The sequence below is a fragment of the Sinocyclocheilus rhinocerous genome, unplaced genomic scaffold, assembly GCF_001515625.1.
Source record: "Sinocyclocheilus rhinocerous isolate Xijiao unplaced genomic scaffold, SAMN03320098_v1.1 scaffold2134, whole genome shotgun sequence".
NCBI lineage: Eukaryota > Metazoa > Chordata > Actinopteri > Cypriniformes > Cyprinidae > Sinocyclocheilus > Sinocyclocheilus rhinocerous.
In genome coordinates, this window is record NW_015652303.1 from 418,681 (window position 1) to 431,965 (window position 13,285).

A 13,285-nucleotide genomic window follows, 5' to 3' on the forward strand; every position below is an offset into this window, starting at 1 on the left:
GGTAACTTGTAATCTGTAACCTATTACATTTCCAAAGAATACTTCCCAACACTGTGTATATATATATATATATATATATATATAATATTGCGAAAGTATTCAAAGTATTGGGTTCGAGCCCAGGCTCTAGCTGGGCCACTCAAGGACATTCACAGAGTTGTCTATAAGCCACTCTAGCTGTGTGTTTAGGTTCATTGTCCTGTTGGAAGGTGAACCTTCTGCCCAGTCTGAGGTTCTGAATGCTCTGAACTGGGTTTTCATTAAGACTATTTCAATATTTTGGTGCACTGAGCTTTTCTTCAACTCTGATGAGTCCCTCAGTCCCTGCCGCTGAAAAACAGCCAGCTGGGCCACTCAAGGACATTCACAGAGTTGTCTATAAGCCACTCTAGCTGTGTGTTTAGGTTCATTGTCCTGTTGGAAGGTGAACCTTCTGCCCAGTCTGAGGTTCTGAATGCTCTGAACTGGGTTTTCATTAAGACTATTTCAATATTTTGGTGCACTGAGCTTTTCTTCAACTCTGATGAGTCCCTCAGTCCCTGCTGCTGAAAAAACAGCCCCACAGCATGAGGCTGCTACCAGCACACTTTACTTTTGGGATGGTACTCTGCAGGTGATGAGCAGAGCTGGTTTCCTTCCAACATGATGCTTAGAATTGAGGTTCATCAGACGCATATGATCATGGAGCTCAACTAGAATGATCATAAGTTTCTTGGTCACCACACCAAAGCTCTTCTCCATCAATTGCTCAGTTTGGCCAGGCGGCCAGCTCTAGGAAGAGTCCTGGTTGTTTCAAATAAACTATCTAACTACAAGCAACAGCACAAATAAAATAAACAGTGATTTTCAGGTTTTTTCTAGGTAGGTCTAACATTAGTTTTTAGGTACAGAAATTGAATAAAGTAATGAAATGTAAAACAGCATTGCATATTTGACTGTATAAATGAAAGATTAATCTTTATTAAAGTTACAAAAGCTATTCAATCAAGAGCAGTGAGTGATTTCTTTGTTGTTGCTGTTTGATTAATATTAAGAAAGTGCTGTCACTTTAAAAGAATGCACTGATCCAGTGCACTGATACAGTACGTTCAGCCGGCTATGTCTGCTATAGGATACTTACCAAGACGGGCATTTTGACATAATTTTTGTGTGAATTTGTCCATTTAAACACAATATTCAAAAGAAAGCTTAATATTTGCTCGCGTTCTGAGGCGCGGGTTTGCGCGCTTCGGATGAGTGCACGCACAAATCTTCTCACTGCGCACGAGCTCGCGTCCTCTGGCTCTTAAATGTTTAAACTGGCAAAGCTTAAACGAGTTTAGCTTAAACACAGATATCAACGTGTGCTGTTCAGGTCTCACCTGTTCGCGCGCACTATCAGCACCCGGGTGATGACGGAATAAATACTCATATTCAAGCATACGGCATTCGCATTGATTGCCAGTGAATGGTTTGTCCACGTTTTTTTCTCATCGCTGTTGTTGTAATGTCCATGGATCCCTGAATGCTCATCCATCAACAGAAACATATATTAGCCGAACCCTGTTTGTTTTACGTGTTATTTATAGCAAACCATATTACAGATGCGTTGTCAGATTTAAGTTGAACCGCGGTCCTAATGCGTGCCGAACCGTGTGTGGAGAACCGTTCGATTTTTTTCCGCGAACCGTTCTACCCCTAATATATATATATATAGCAATTAAGCAATTAAGCGATTGGTCTGCAATCAACTATGGTCATACAGTCTATGTAGTACATGGTTTATACAGTATGTGTGTAGCATGTATAATTGTTGAAAGTATATTGTTTAATTTAGTTTTTTTTAAGGTTTTATTGGATGTAAGTGAATATCAGCATATAAGATTATTTCAGCTGTGCTGTACCTTGCTCAGAGTCAGTGGAGATGGTGGAGCCCATGCTGTCAGTGCGAATGCGCTCTAAGCCCTGTACAGAGAGCTGCTCCAGGCGCCGTTTGAGGTAGCGATGTTCTCTCTGCAGTTGCTCCTTCATGTTTAGAGCCTTCCTGTCCTGTTCCTCCAGCTTCTGCAGAGCATAAGTTTCCACTGATCAAACCACAGAGCACAGAAACACCACACTGCATGACATGTATCATCTATCATTGCCTAGAGCATGCACAATGCAAGAAATCCACAGTTTTGTGAGCTAAAAAAGGGAAACAATCACATTAACAGAAAGACAGATCTATGCTGCATGACAGGAAACCAGGCAGGTTGAGCTGAAATACAGTGTATCAAACAGGAAAGAAACAAAATGGTCAGCAGACACATGGTACTGGATTTTCTTTGTCTTGTCTCTTTCACACACTTTAAGTGACAGTTTGTTGAACACTTTCCATTCCACTGAGGCTTACACCCATTTTAATTAGACAGAGATAAATCAGTCAGTGACATAAAAAGTGTCCATGATAAAGAAAAGAAAGCTCTTGTTTTTTGTTTAAAAAAAAAAAAAAAGTACTTTCAAGAAAAGTAAGTTTCAGTTTAATGACTTTCAAGATGTTATGTGGTGTACCCAAATAAAAAGTAACCTTGAAAACATGTTACTGTACACAACTTAATTAGTATGTTAAAAAAGAGATCTTATTTCAAGTCATTTTTATTTTTATTTATTTATTTTACAAATATCATGAATTATTCATTCATAAATATCATTTTGTTTTTGGGAAGTCACACCACATAGCATTTTACAACCTAAACTTAGCTTCCCTTGTCTTAAAAAGGTGAAATTTTCTTATATTTTAAGAGAGATTTTGACCTTAACACAAATTCATGAGGGTCTGCAGGGCACCTCTCTATGGTATCATTTTCTGTTCTGCTGTTTTGCTTTTTTCCCTTCATGCTTATGCATGTATAGATGCCCCATTCGACTGCTCCAGGAGCATAGACGCGGCCGCCATCTTGGAACGGTCAACTTGACGTCATTCACCATACGGTAGGTTCGCACAGAGCCATTGAGCCGTTCTGTGCAGGATTGTGGCATCTTTCGAATATTCAGTGATTACTATGGTGAATGACGTCAAGTTGACCGTTCCAAGATGGCGGACGGCTTATGTATAGCAGCCCATAGAAACAGTAGCTAATGAGGCATCTACGTTGGCATCTATGTTGGTCGCACTACATAACTTTGATTTGGCAGATGAGTTGTTTTTAAATAATAAGCAATAAAACGGTTTATTTTCTAGAATTTCATTCTTTTAATAAGTTTTTTCCCCTGATGATATCAGGACAGTTGTATCACACTAAAATATTTTCTTCATAGTACCACACAAAAATATCAATGTGAATCTTAATTCAGCAATTGCCTCATATAATGCTGCAATGATTCAATGATTTTAAGCTGGAGTAAATTACCATCTCAATCATGTCAGTAACTGTGGGTCATTGAGTTGCAACATGGAGAGTGACATAAACTTCCTGTAGACAGTTCCTGATTAACTTCCCTTCTCACTGTAACTGCTTTAAGCTGCTCTAACCTCTTTACTGCTTTGCAAACAGAGATACTGTCAGAAAGATGCTGATTTGTTTGTACCTTGATGTGCATTTTGGCGCGTTTGAGCAGGCTCAGTGTGGTGTGACGGGTGCTATCAGGACCCAAAGGCACAAGCTGTTTCAACTGTTCCAGGTACAATCGCAGTTTGGCACGTCTGCAATAAATAAAGAACAGGTTGGAGTGAAGTATTACCCTGGGATAAATTCAGAACTTTCAGTATGCTGCTGTGGGCTGCTAACAAAAAGGCTGCTGGTTTGAAGCCATGCAGGCATGACTGAGGAACTAGATTAATGAGATGTGATTGCAGCTTTATGTAAGAGGACTGGTCCTATGATTGATTTAAAAAAAAAAAAAAATCACCAAAACTCTACAAAAAAGACTCTGCAGATACTAAGGATATGTCACGTAATACATTTATATTGACAGGGGCATAGAAAACAGAATTGAGGGGGACAAAATCGTTCAGTATAAAGGCCCTTTCACACCAAACCAAAAGTGAAACAAACCATTGGTCTATTAATATCATGTGCAAAATTAATCTTTTGTATATTTTGTAATTAATACTACCATATAGATGTAAAGCAAATTCATGGCTTGTCAAAACAAGTGGATCGACACAAACAGTGAGAAGTCTTAATGCTGTTCTACTCTATATCAGCAATCTTAGACCTTAGTTAAATTTGAGGACTGGAACTAACTGCAGCTCAACATAGTGGCTGTAGTAAAGGAAGTCCCACGTTTCATCTAAAAGAGGCAACAGCTTTTCTGGAAAGCATCAGCTTTTTTTTTTTTATTGATTAATTTATGCTAAAGAAGAAAATAAATTATATTAATTGTTCTTAATTTTTATCTGTGATTTGACATGTTATTGATATGGTAAGACTTTTCCATCTTTCCAACGTAAAGTAGATAAAAATATCTGTAGATCGAGTTACCAAGGCGGTTGCAGAACAAACTGACTTTCCAGAAATAGACTTTGCCAGAGTCCATCAGAATGAGGCGACTCAGGCAGACTGGGGCTCTAATCTGGAGGAAGTGACCCTTTTTGGAGAAAGAGACCACTGACTGTAGTGTGCTTAGCTGGTGTGGGCAAAGCCAGTCCTTTTACACCTCTCAAAAGACAGAAAAATTTTCATACTGTATATGACTGACTCTCATGTGAATATCCACACACAACTTTATAGCCAGTTCTCAAAAGCACAAAAACATCTTCATCTGCAACAAATCGTTACTTGCTTACAAAAGTGAAATGGAAGTGGATGTAAATGTATCTCTATCTCTGTGGACTTTTTGAGCTATACCTAACCTGTGAAGCCTCATGAATGACTCTACAATGGCCTTGACACAAGCACACCTAACAAAGTTACACTTATTTGTTTTTACTGTGCCTCCTCTTCATTGTCAAAGCGATCTTAAAGAGCCTTGCACTGTTTGTGGAACAAAAATTAATGAAGTTCACAACTATGTAACTAAAAAGTAAAATGTAAAAAAAAAATTACATTTATTTAAAATAAAGGCAATATTATTTGCCCAACTTTTGTTGGCCACATTTCTTAAAATACTGTGATGGAAGTAACTCAAGGTAAAAGCTTTGTGTTAAAATTGATGAACTTGCCAAGTTAACTTGTTTTGATACTTTTTGTGGTTCATCTCAATCAGTTTTATTCAATCAACTGGTACCACATAAGCTGCTACAACCAACAGATTGGGTCCAGTCTTATTTGCAACCATACTGTTGTACTGATCAAAATAAAATTTTAACAGCATTTAAAGAAAGCCTGGAGAGTAAATTATAATACAGTACCTACTAGCACAGAGGCTATTTGAAATAGGCCAGGTGTCACATCATCATAACTCTGTGAATGATTAACATGAGCTAAAATAACAGGACAGTGTGCTCGAGCTTCTCTTTCTGGTCCTTCGCTGCTTTTCACAGCAATAGTGCACATGTATAATTTCAATCAATAATGTAGCAAGACTTTTCATGCAAATACTTGTTGAAATTGCCCGTAAGGTTTCAACTCCTGAAAATCTGATCTCACCAAAAGTGCAGTGATCTGATTTCTGGGTCAAACAGTCAAGTCACTTTTATTTGTATGGCAGTATTCATAATACATAATGTTCCAAAGCAGCTTTACAGAACATGGGGCCTTAAAACCCCCACTGAGAAAGCATAATTTGACTGTGGCAAGGAAAAATTCCCCAAGATGTTAGGTAGGACAAGAAATCAACTTTGGAAGAAACTAGACTCGGTTGGGGTCAATTCAGTCAAAACAATAACAAATAAATGCAATTGACTTAAACTTGAGGTTTACATGGCTGAAAATTCACAAAGAAATTCCTGTGGGCTAAACTAATTTTACTAGATGCATAATCAGTTAGTGTACAACTGTACAAAGTTCTACCTGCAGATCTGTGAAAACACAGGAATGCTGGGTATCCTGCGAAGAACAGGCACAGCATGAATTCCACTATAAACACATACAGTAAAGTTGCAGGTTCAGGCACATCTTCAGTGAACTGGATTGCTGTGTTAACAGATTTTTGCTGACCATTCCAGCAGAGATTCCAGCAGAGAACTGTTTAATTTCTCAGACCATGTCGGAGATCATTCTGCTGCACTACATCCTGGTGTTTTTTGCATAGAGGAATGTGTCCTGTGTTAATGCTCCCCAAGATATGTGTCTGAGCTTCAGACAATCCACTAACTAATTAATTATTAAAATACACAGTTTTGCACATCCATGTGTAGACTTACATGTTAATGCCTTTTTTGATAGGGTATCATTGCACAGTATAATTAAACGAGTCTTCCACTGACAAGTTGCTGGTAAACTAGCTAAAGACTTGCTTTCAAATACTGAGCATTTAAAAACCATGCTATACCCAGCTATTGCACCTCCTTCTCAAGCTCCTGACGAGTCAGAAGAGTGAAGCAACTCAAGAAAAGGATGAGGCAGAAAAAAGGAAAGAGCAGACATGAAGAGTGTGGAGGGTGTCTTCAGTCTCCCTCTTTGAGTAACAGATGGGCAAGAAATGGGCATGTTCTTCAGTCATGACGCCAGCAGCACATCATCACCAGTTTCCCAAAGCAAAATGAATCCTAAAACACGCCCTGAAACCCACATACAAAACTACAAACTGGATTTTTCGAGCCTCAAATCAAAAATCAAACACTCTCATTAAAACTATAGTATCTTTTAGTGTCTATGGTGTTACCTCTTATATTATACCCGTCAAGCAGTGATGCTTGCCTTAGCAAACACCAATAATAAAAAATAGAAAATAATAATGTATTCAACTCCATTGGCACATCCCAAAACAGTCTTGAAGTCACATATTAACTTGATTGATGTCCAGATATGTACAGGTAATCTTACACATGATTTCAGAAATAAACATAACTGTGGCTTGGAAACGTTTTTAAAAGACATTTTGTTTTCCTGCCTCCATTTCTTTGCTGATATTGACATATGTCATGGGTTTGTGGGCAGAACTCCACAACAACACTTTGAGCATCTCAAGTTCAAGTCCCACCTTGATGTCCTTTCCCAAACCCATTCCCTTTCTCCTCTTCTGTTGCTTTCTATTGCTACTCTATTGTCTGTTAAATAAAGGCTAAAAAGAGACAAAAACTGTTGCTTTCTGACATTGGCTGATAATCAGAGATTTGTCCTGTCAATAAGGCATTGAAAGGTTATAAGTGTTTTTTTTGTGTTTTTTTTAATAAATTGCAAACAGTGCAATACAATGCTCCAATCACAATATGATCCCTGAAGCTGTCAAAACCACATCTTACTGTGGGTATCAGATGCCTTTCTTTGTCTCATTCGACAAGGAAAACGCTCATTAAAACATGCACTTGGCAAAGCAGCACTGCGGTCATGAAGGAACATATTAGAATTATTATGTGCATAATTTCTTTGAAATTCACGATGGGTGCCAACAATTGAGGAAGGGCACTTTAACTTGGAAGATACTTTATACTTTTGATAACCTAGAGCATCAGCAAAGGCAGAACAAAACAAAGCTGGACTGACTTAAAACAAGAAAGGTTAAAATGTCTGAGTGGCCCCACAGATCTTAATCCAACTGAACATTATCTTAAAAAAAACTGCAGTTAACAAAACAATCCCCATGAAACTTGATAAAGCTTGAGAAATGTTGCCAAAAATGCAAGCAAGATCTCTTTGTGATTCACCAAAAGACACTGACAGCAGTGACTGCTGCCAAAAATGATTCTACCATGTATTTGCTTGAGTGGCAAGTATTGCTGATTAAATGTAATATTGCATGCTTGACATAAAATGCCAAAAGCATCAGAAGAAAACAAACAAACAGACACATTTTCCAAACACAGAGGATATGACCAGAGATCATGTTTTCATGGAACACTCTGAAATGGGCTGCATGTCAGAGGCCCTGTTTCCTTCTGTTATTAAGATGTTTTAACTCACTAAGGTGTTGTGATTCATTCACGAGCCAGAAATATTGTAATTATGAGTTCTTAGCACATAAATGACCTAATAAGCATTACTAAGAATTCTAGATGGTACATAAGTTGCTGATTTGTGATGTTGAAAGGAGTGTTGATTTGATCTGATATATAATATAGACAATATCATCTATACATCAATAATATATAGAGATCAGTGATCGGAAAGCAGGTCTGTAGTGAACTATAATGAATGATTTTGCAAGTTATTTTAATTCCACATGCTGTATTTCAATCATTTTAAAGGTGTGATGTACAGAACAGCTGATTCACAATGAATGTATAAATTAATTGCTTGACTTTCATGGTTGTTTAATGTAATGTTTAATGTTGTTTTAATACCATGCACAAATAATAGTTTTCTAAAAAATAATTTTGATCATTTTGAATTCAGATGTAGTTATTTATGGAAGCATATACAGTGGGGGAAAAAAGTATTTAGTCAGCCACCAATTGTGCAAGTTCTCCCACTTAAAAAGATGAGAGAGGCCTGTAATTTTCATCATAGGTATACCTCAACTATGAGAGACAAAATGAGAAAAAAAAAATCCAGAAAATCACATTGTAGGATTTTTAAAGAATTTATTTGCAAATTATGGTGGAAAATAAGTATTTGGTCAATAACAAAATTTCATCTCAATACTTTGTTATATACCCTTTGTTGGCAATGACAGAGGTCAAACGTTTTCTGTAAGTCTTCACAAGGTTTTCACACACTGTTGCTGGTATTTTGGCCCATTCCTCCATGCAGATCTCCTCTAGAGCAGTAATGTTTTGGGGCTGTCGCTGAGCAACACGGATTTTCAACTCCCTCCAAAGATTTTCTATGGGGTTGAGATCTGGAGACTGGCTAGGCCACTCCAGGACCTTGAAATGCTTCTTACGAAGCCACTCCTTCGTTGCCCGGGCGGTGTGTTTGGGATCATTGTCATGCTGAAAGACCCAGCCACGTTTCATCTTCAATGCCCTTGCTGATGGAAGGAGGTTTTCACTCAAAATCTCACGATACATGGCCCCATTCATTCTTTCGTTTACACGGATCAGTCGTCCTGGTCCCTTTGCAGAAAAACAGCCCCAAAGCATGATGTTTCCACCCCCATGCTTCACAGTAGGTATGGTGTTCTTTGGATGCAACTCAGCATTCTTTCTCCTCCAAACACGACAAGTTGAGTTTTTACCAAAAAGTTCTATTTTGGTTTCATCTGACCATATGACATTCTCCCAATCCTCTTCTGGATCATCCAAATGCTCTCTAGCAAACTTCAGACGGGCCTGGACATGTACTGGCTTAAGCAGGGGGACACGTCTGGCACTGCAGGATTTGAGTCCCTGGCGGCGCAGTGTGTTACTGATGGTAGCCTTTGTTACTTTGGTCCCAGCTCTCTGCAGGTCATTCACTAGGTCCCCCCGTGTGGTTCTGGGATTTTTGCTCACAGTTCTTGTGATCATTTTGACCCCACGGGGTGAGATCTTGCGTGGAGCCCCAGATCGAGGGAGATTATCAGTGGTCTTGTATGTCTTCCATTTCCTATAATTGCTCCCACAGTTGATTTCTTCACACCAAGCTGCTTACCTATTGCAGATTCAGTCTTCCCAGCCTGGTGCAGGTCTACAATTTTGTTTCTGGTGTCCTTTGACAGCTCTTTGGTCTTGGCCATGGTGGAGTTTGGAGTGTGACTGTTTGAGGTTGTGGACAGGTGTCTTTTATACTGATAACGAGTTCAAACAGATGCCATTAATACAGGTAACGAGTGGAGGACAGAGGAGCCTCTTAAAGAAGAAGTTACAGGTCTGTGAGAGCCGGAAATCTTGCTTGTTTGTAGGTGACCAAATACTTATTTTACCGAGGAATTTACCAATTAATTCTTTAAAAATCCTACAATGTGATTTTCTGGATTTTTTTTTCTCATTTTGTCTCTCATAGTTGAGGTATACCTATGATGAAAATTACAGGCCTCTCTCATCTTTTTAAGTGGGAGAACTTGCACAATTGGTGGCTGACTAAATACTTTTTTGCCCCACTGTAGGTAGCAAAATTCAATTTAAAATGCAATATGCAAAATGGCAATGCAATATTCAAAATGGCAACGCAATATTCAAAATGGCATTGTATTTCTGTATTTAAATTTACATTTTCCATTACCCATACCTGCAAAGTTTGTTGCAAAAGGAAAATGAAAATTAAAAGATATAATTTACATTTGCCATTTCCAACAGTAGTCTTAATATGTAAATTGCATACAAATTTTAACGCTTTATAAGTTGCGAAATGAAAAAGAAAATGTATAACACAAATTGATTTGATATGGGTTAGGTGTTCCTAAGTGTTCTAACTGTTAGTCTAAATGCATTTAGGACAAATAGCATTTAAATGATCATTTTGCTACCATTTCTGCTTGAACATGTTACACTTTGCACCTATGGGTAATGGAAAATGTAAATTTAAATACAGAAATACATTGCCATTTTGAATATTGCGTTGCCATTTTAAATATTGCATTGCCATTTTGCATATTGCATTTTAAATTGAATTTCGCTACCTATATGCTTCCATAGTTATTTGGGTTTATTGTTCACAGTATAATTATTATGTTTGTTTAGGCTACTTCCAAGCATGACTTTCCCAAACCTGTGTGGCATAGCTGAATTCTAAAGAATGTTTTTACTTAAAATGCTAATAAGGTTGACTCACATCTCATGGTAAGACAGCCTCAACATTCTCTGTCATGCACAAATATAAATTTGAAAACCTTTCAAACTGAAAGGAGGAAGTCTACTTTGTGTTTATTACTAATCACTAATAAGGTTTTAATTATTAATTTGTTACTAAATAAAATTTTAAATGACTAATTGCTAAATTACTAATTTGTTACTTGTGTTAATTTGACTTTCCATAGCACTCTGAATTAGAAAAGTCTGTGTCAAAAAAGTTCATTAAACCTTTCATTAAAAAATAAGAATTTAAAATGGGGGAGAATCTCATTATGAAATAAATGTTTTTCTCTAATACATGTTGGCCACAATTAATATTACCCTTAGAAATTCTTATGAGTAAAATATCTCTGAAGTATATTCCCATTCATATTTGTAATTTGTAGCTCACCAGGGTGATTATGAACATGAAATTATCCAGCCATTGCTTCCTGTTTCACAGGAATATAAAAATGAGGGAAAACAAAGGCCAAATTCCCTTAATCATCCATCACAATGAGTAAAACCGTCTCAGGTTACTTATGTAACCATGGTTCCTCGAGGGAACGAGATGCTGCGTCGGAGGACGCTTCGGGAACGCCCTTCAGTGTGACCGGCTCTGAACCTCGTGTGTAATCAGACCAATAGATGGGCGAGACGTCACGGGCAAATTATCCAGCCATTGCTTCCTGTTTCACAGGAATATAAAAATGAGGGAAAACAAAGGCCAAATTCCCTTAATCATCCATCACAATGAGTAAAATCAAAGAATATAGTTCTGATGTGCAGAACAAGGTTGTTGAGCTTCACAAAATAGAAAGTGGCTTTCAGAAAAGAGCTAGAGTATTGAAAACTCCCATTTCCACCATCAGGGCAATAATTAAGAATTTCCAATCAACTAAAGATGTTACAAACCTTCCTGGAAGAGAGGACTTGTGTCTATATTGTCCTAATGCACAGTGAGGAGGAGAGTTTGAGTGGTTAAAGGCTCTCCAAGGACCACAGCTGCAGAATAGCAGAGATTAGTTGAGTCTTGGGGTCAGATAGCCTATAAAAAATTGTCAAACAGCACCTACACCAGACGTTGTTTGGGAGGCTTTCAAGAAAAAAAATCAAGAAAACAAAATGCTCTCATCCAAAAACAAACTCCAGCATATTCATTTGCCAGACACTACTGGAACTTCAAACAGGACTGGGTTCTATGGTCAGATAAAACTAAAAATTTGCTTTTTAGCAGCAAACACTCAAGATGGCTTTGGTGCACACAGGAGTAAAAAAGTACCCCATGTGTACAATGAAATATACTGCTGGATCTTTAATGTTGGTGTATTTTTCTGCCGGAGGTCCTGGACATCTTGTTTAGATGCATGGCATCGTGGATTCTATCAAATAGCAACAGATAAAAAATTTAAAACTGACTGTCCATGCTAGAAATCTTATAATGGACCGTATGGACCGTATCTACAGGACAATGATCCAAAAACAAACATCCAAATCAAAACAAAAATGGGTCACTGAGCTCACTGAGCACAGTCCTCTGACCTGAACCCTATAGAAAATGAGTGGGTGAACTGAAGAGGAGAAGCACCAACATGCAGCTGGAAATCTGAAGGGTCTGGAGTGATTCTGGATGAAGGAATGGTCTCTGATCTCTTGTCAGATGTTCTCCAAACTCATTAGGCATTATAGGTAAAGACTCAGAGCTGTTATCTTGGCAAAAGGTTGATGCAAAAAGTATTGAATAAAAGGGTACCATTAATTGTGGCCAACATGTATTAGAGAAAAGCATTTATTTCATAATGAGATTCCCCCCCATTTTAAATTCTTATTCTTTAACGAAAGGTTATATTTTTGTACATTTTTTAAAATAAAAGATCAATAGGATTAACAATGCAGATTTATTTTCACAGCCTTTTTTGATCATATTTACCAAGGGTACCAACAATTCTGACCACGACTATACATGAAAATGTTTGTAAAATTGTACAGTTTTTAAAAATCTGAAAGTACACTCTTAACTTGTTAAATCAGCCAGTCAAGCATTATAATATGATAATCAAGTATTATTTAATGATAGAACTTTAGTAATTAGAATTTAAACTTGATAACCATGTATGAATGCATATTAGTCATTTTAACTGAACTGACTGGTGGTGGTGCTTTTTGGTCATTCAGTGTTTCTGTAAAAAAATTGGGAAAAAACTAACAAAAATACTGATAAGATAATAATGATACGAATTCTACTAATAAGGATTTAAATTTAAAACGCACTAAGGATTAATGAGCTACTGGATTCATGAATATTAATCACGTTGTCAGCGTTCGCTCGAACTGATTTGCTGAAATCAAAACAGGAACAATAATAGGTGAGCACCAGCCAATGAGATTGCCGTTTGCGCACTAGTCCCGCCCACTACCGGAGAAAGCGGTAGTTCTTAAAAGCGGAAGAATTCCAAAGGAACTCCGTTAATTTGACCGCAAAATACAACAAAGAATATCGTTTACATGTAGAGCGCATAGGTAGCGCGTCATTTCTCTCTCTCCCTCTCTCGCTGCGTGTGTGTGAAACAAAGCGACGGCGAGTCGTGCGCC

The 13,285-nt window shown here is 37.7% G+C and overlaps 1 protein-coding gene across 1 annotated transcript in view; it reads right to left on the bottom strand.

Moving 5' to 3' along the window:
• Positions 1 to 13,285, bottom strand: part of mxd4 (MAX dimerization protein 4) — a 29,107-nt gene that overhangs the window by 4,860 nt on the left and 10,962 nt on the right. The window contains exons 4-5 of the mRNA XM_016520575.1: positions 3,547 to 3,661; positions 1,884 to 2,043 (exon numbers count right to left, since the gene is read on the bottom strand). Of these exons, the coding sequence (XP_016376061.1) occupies positions 1,884 to 2,043; positions 3,547 to 3,661 (275 nt within the window). The remainder of the gene's footprint in view (positions 1 to 1,883; positions 2,044 to 3,546; positions 3,662 to 13,285) is intronic.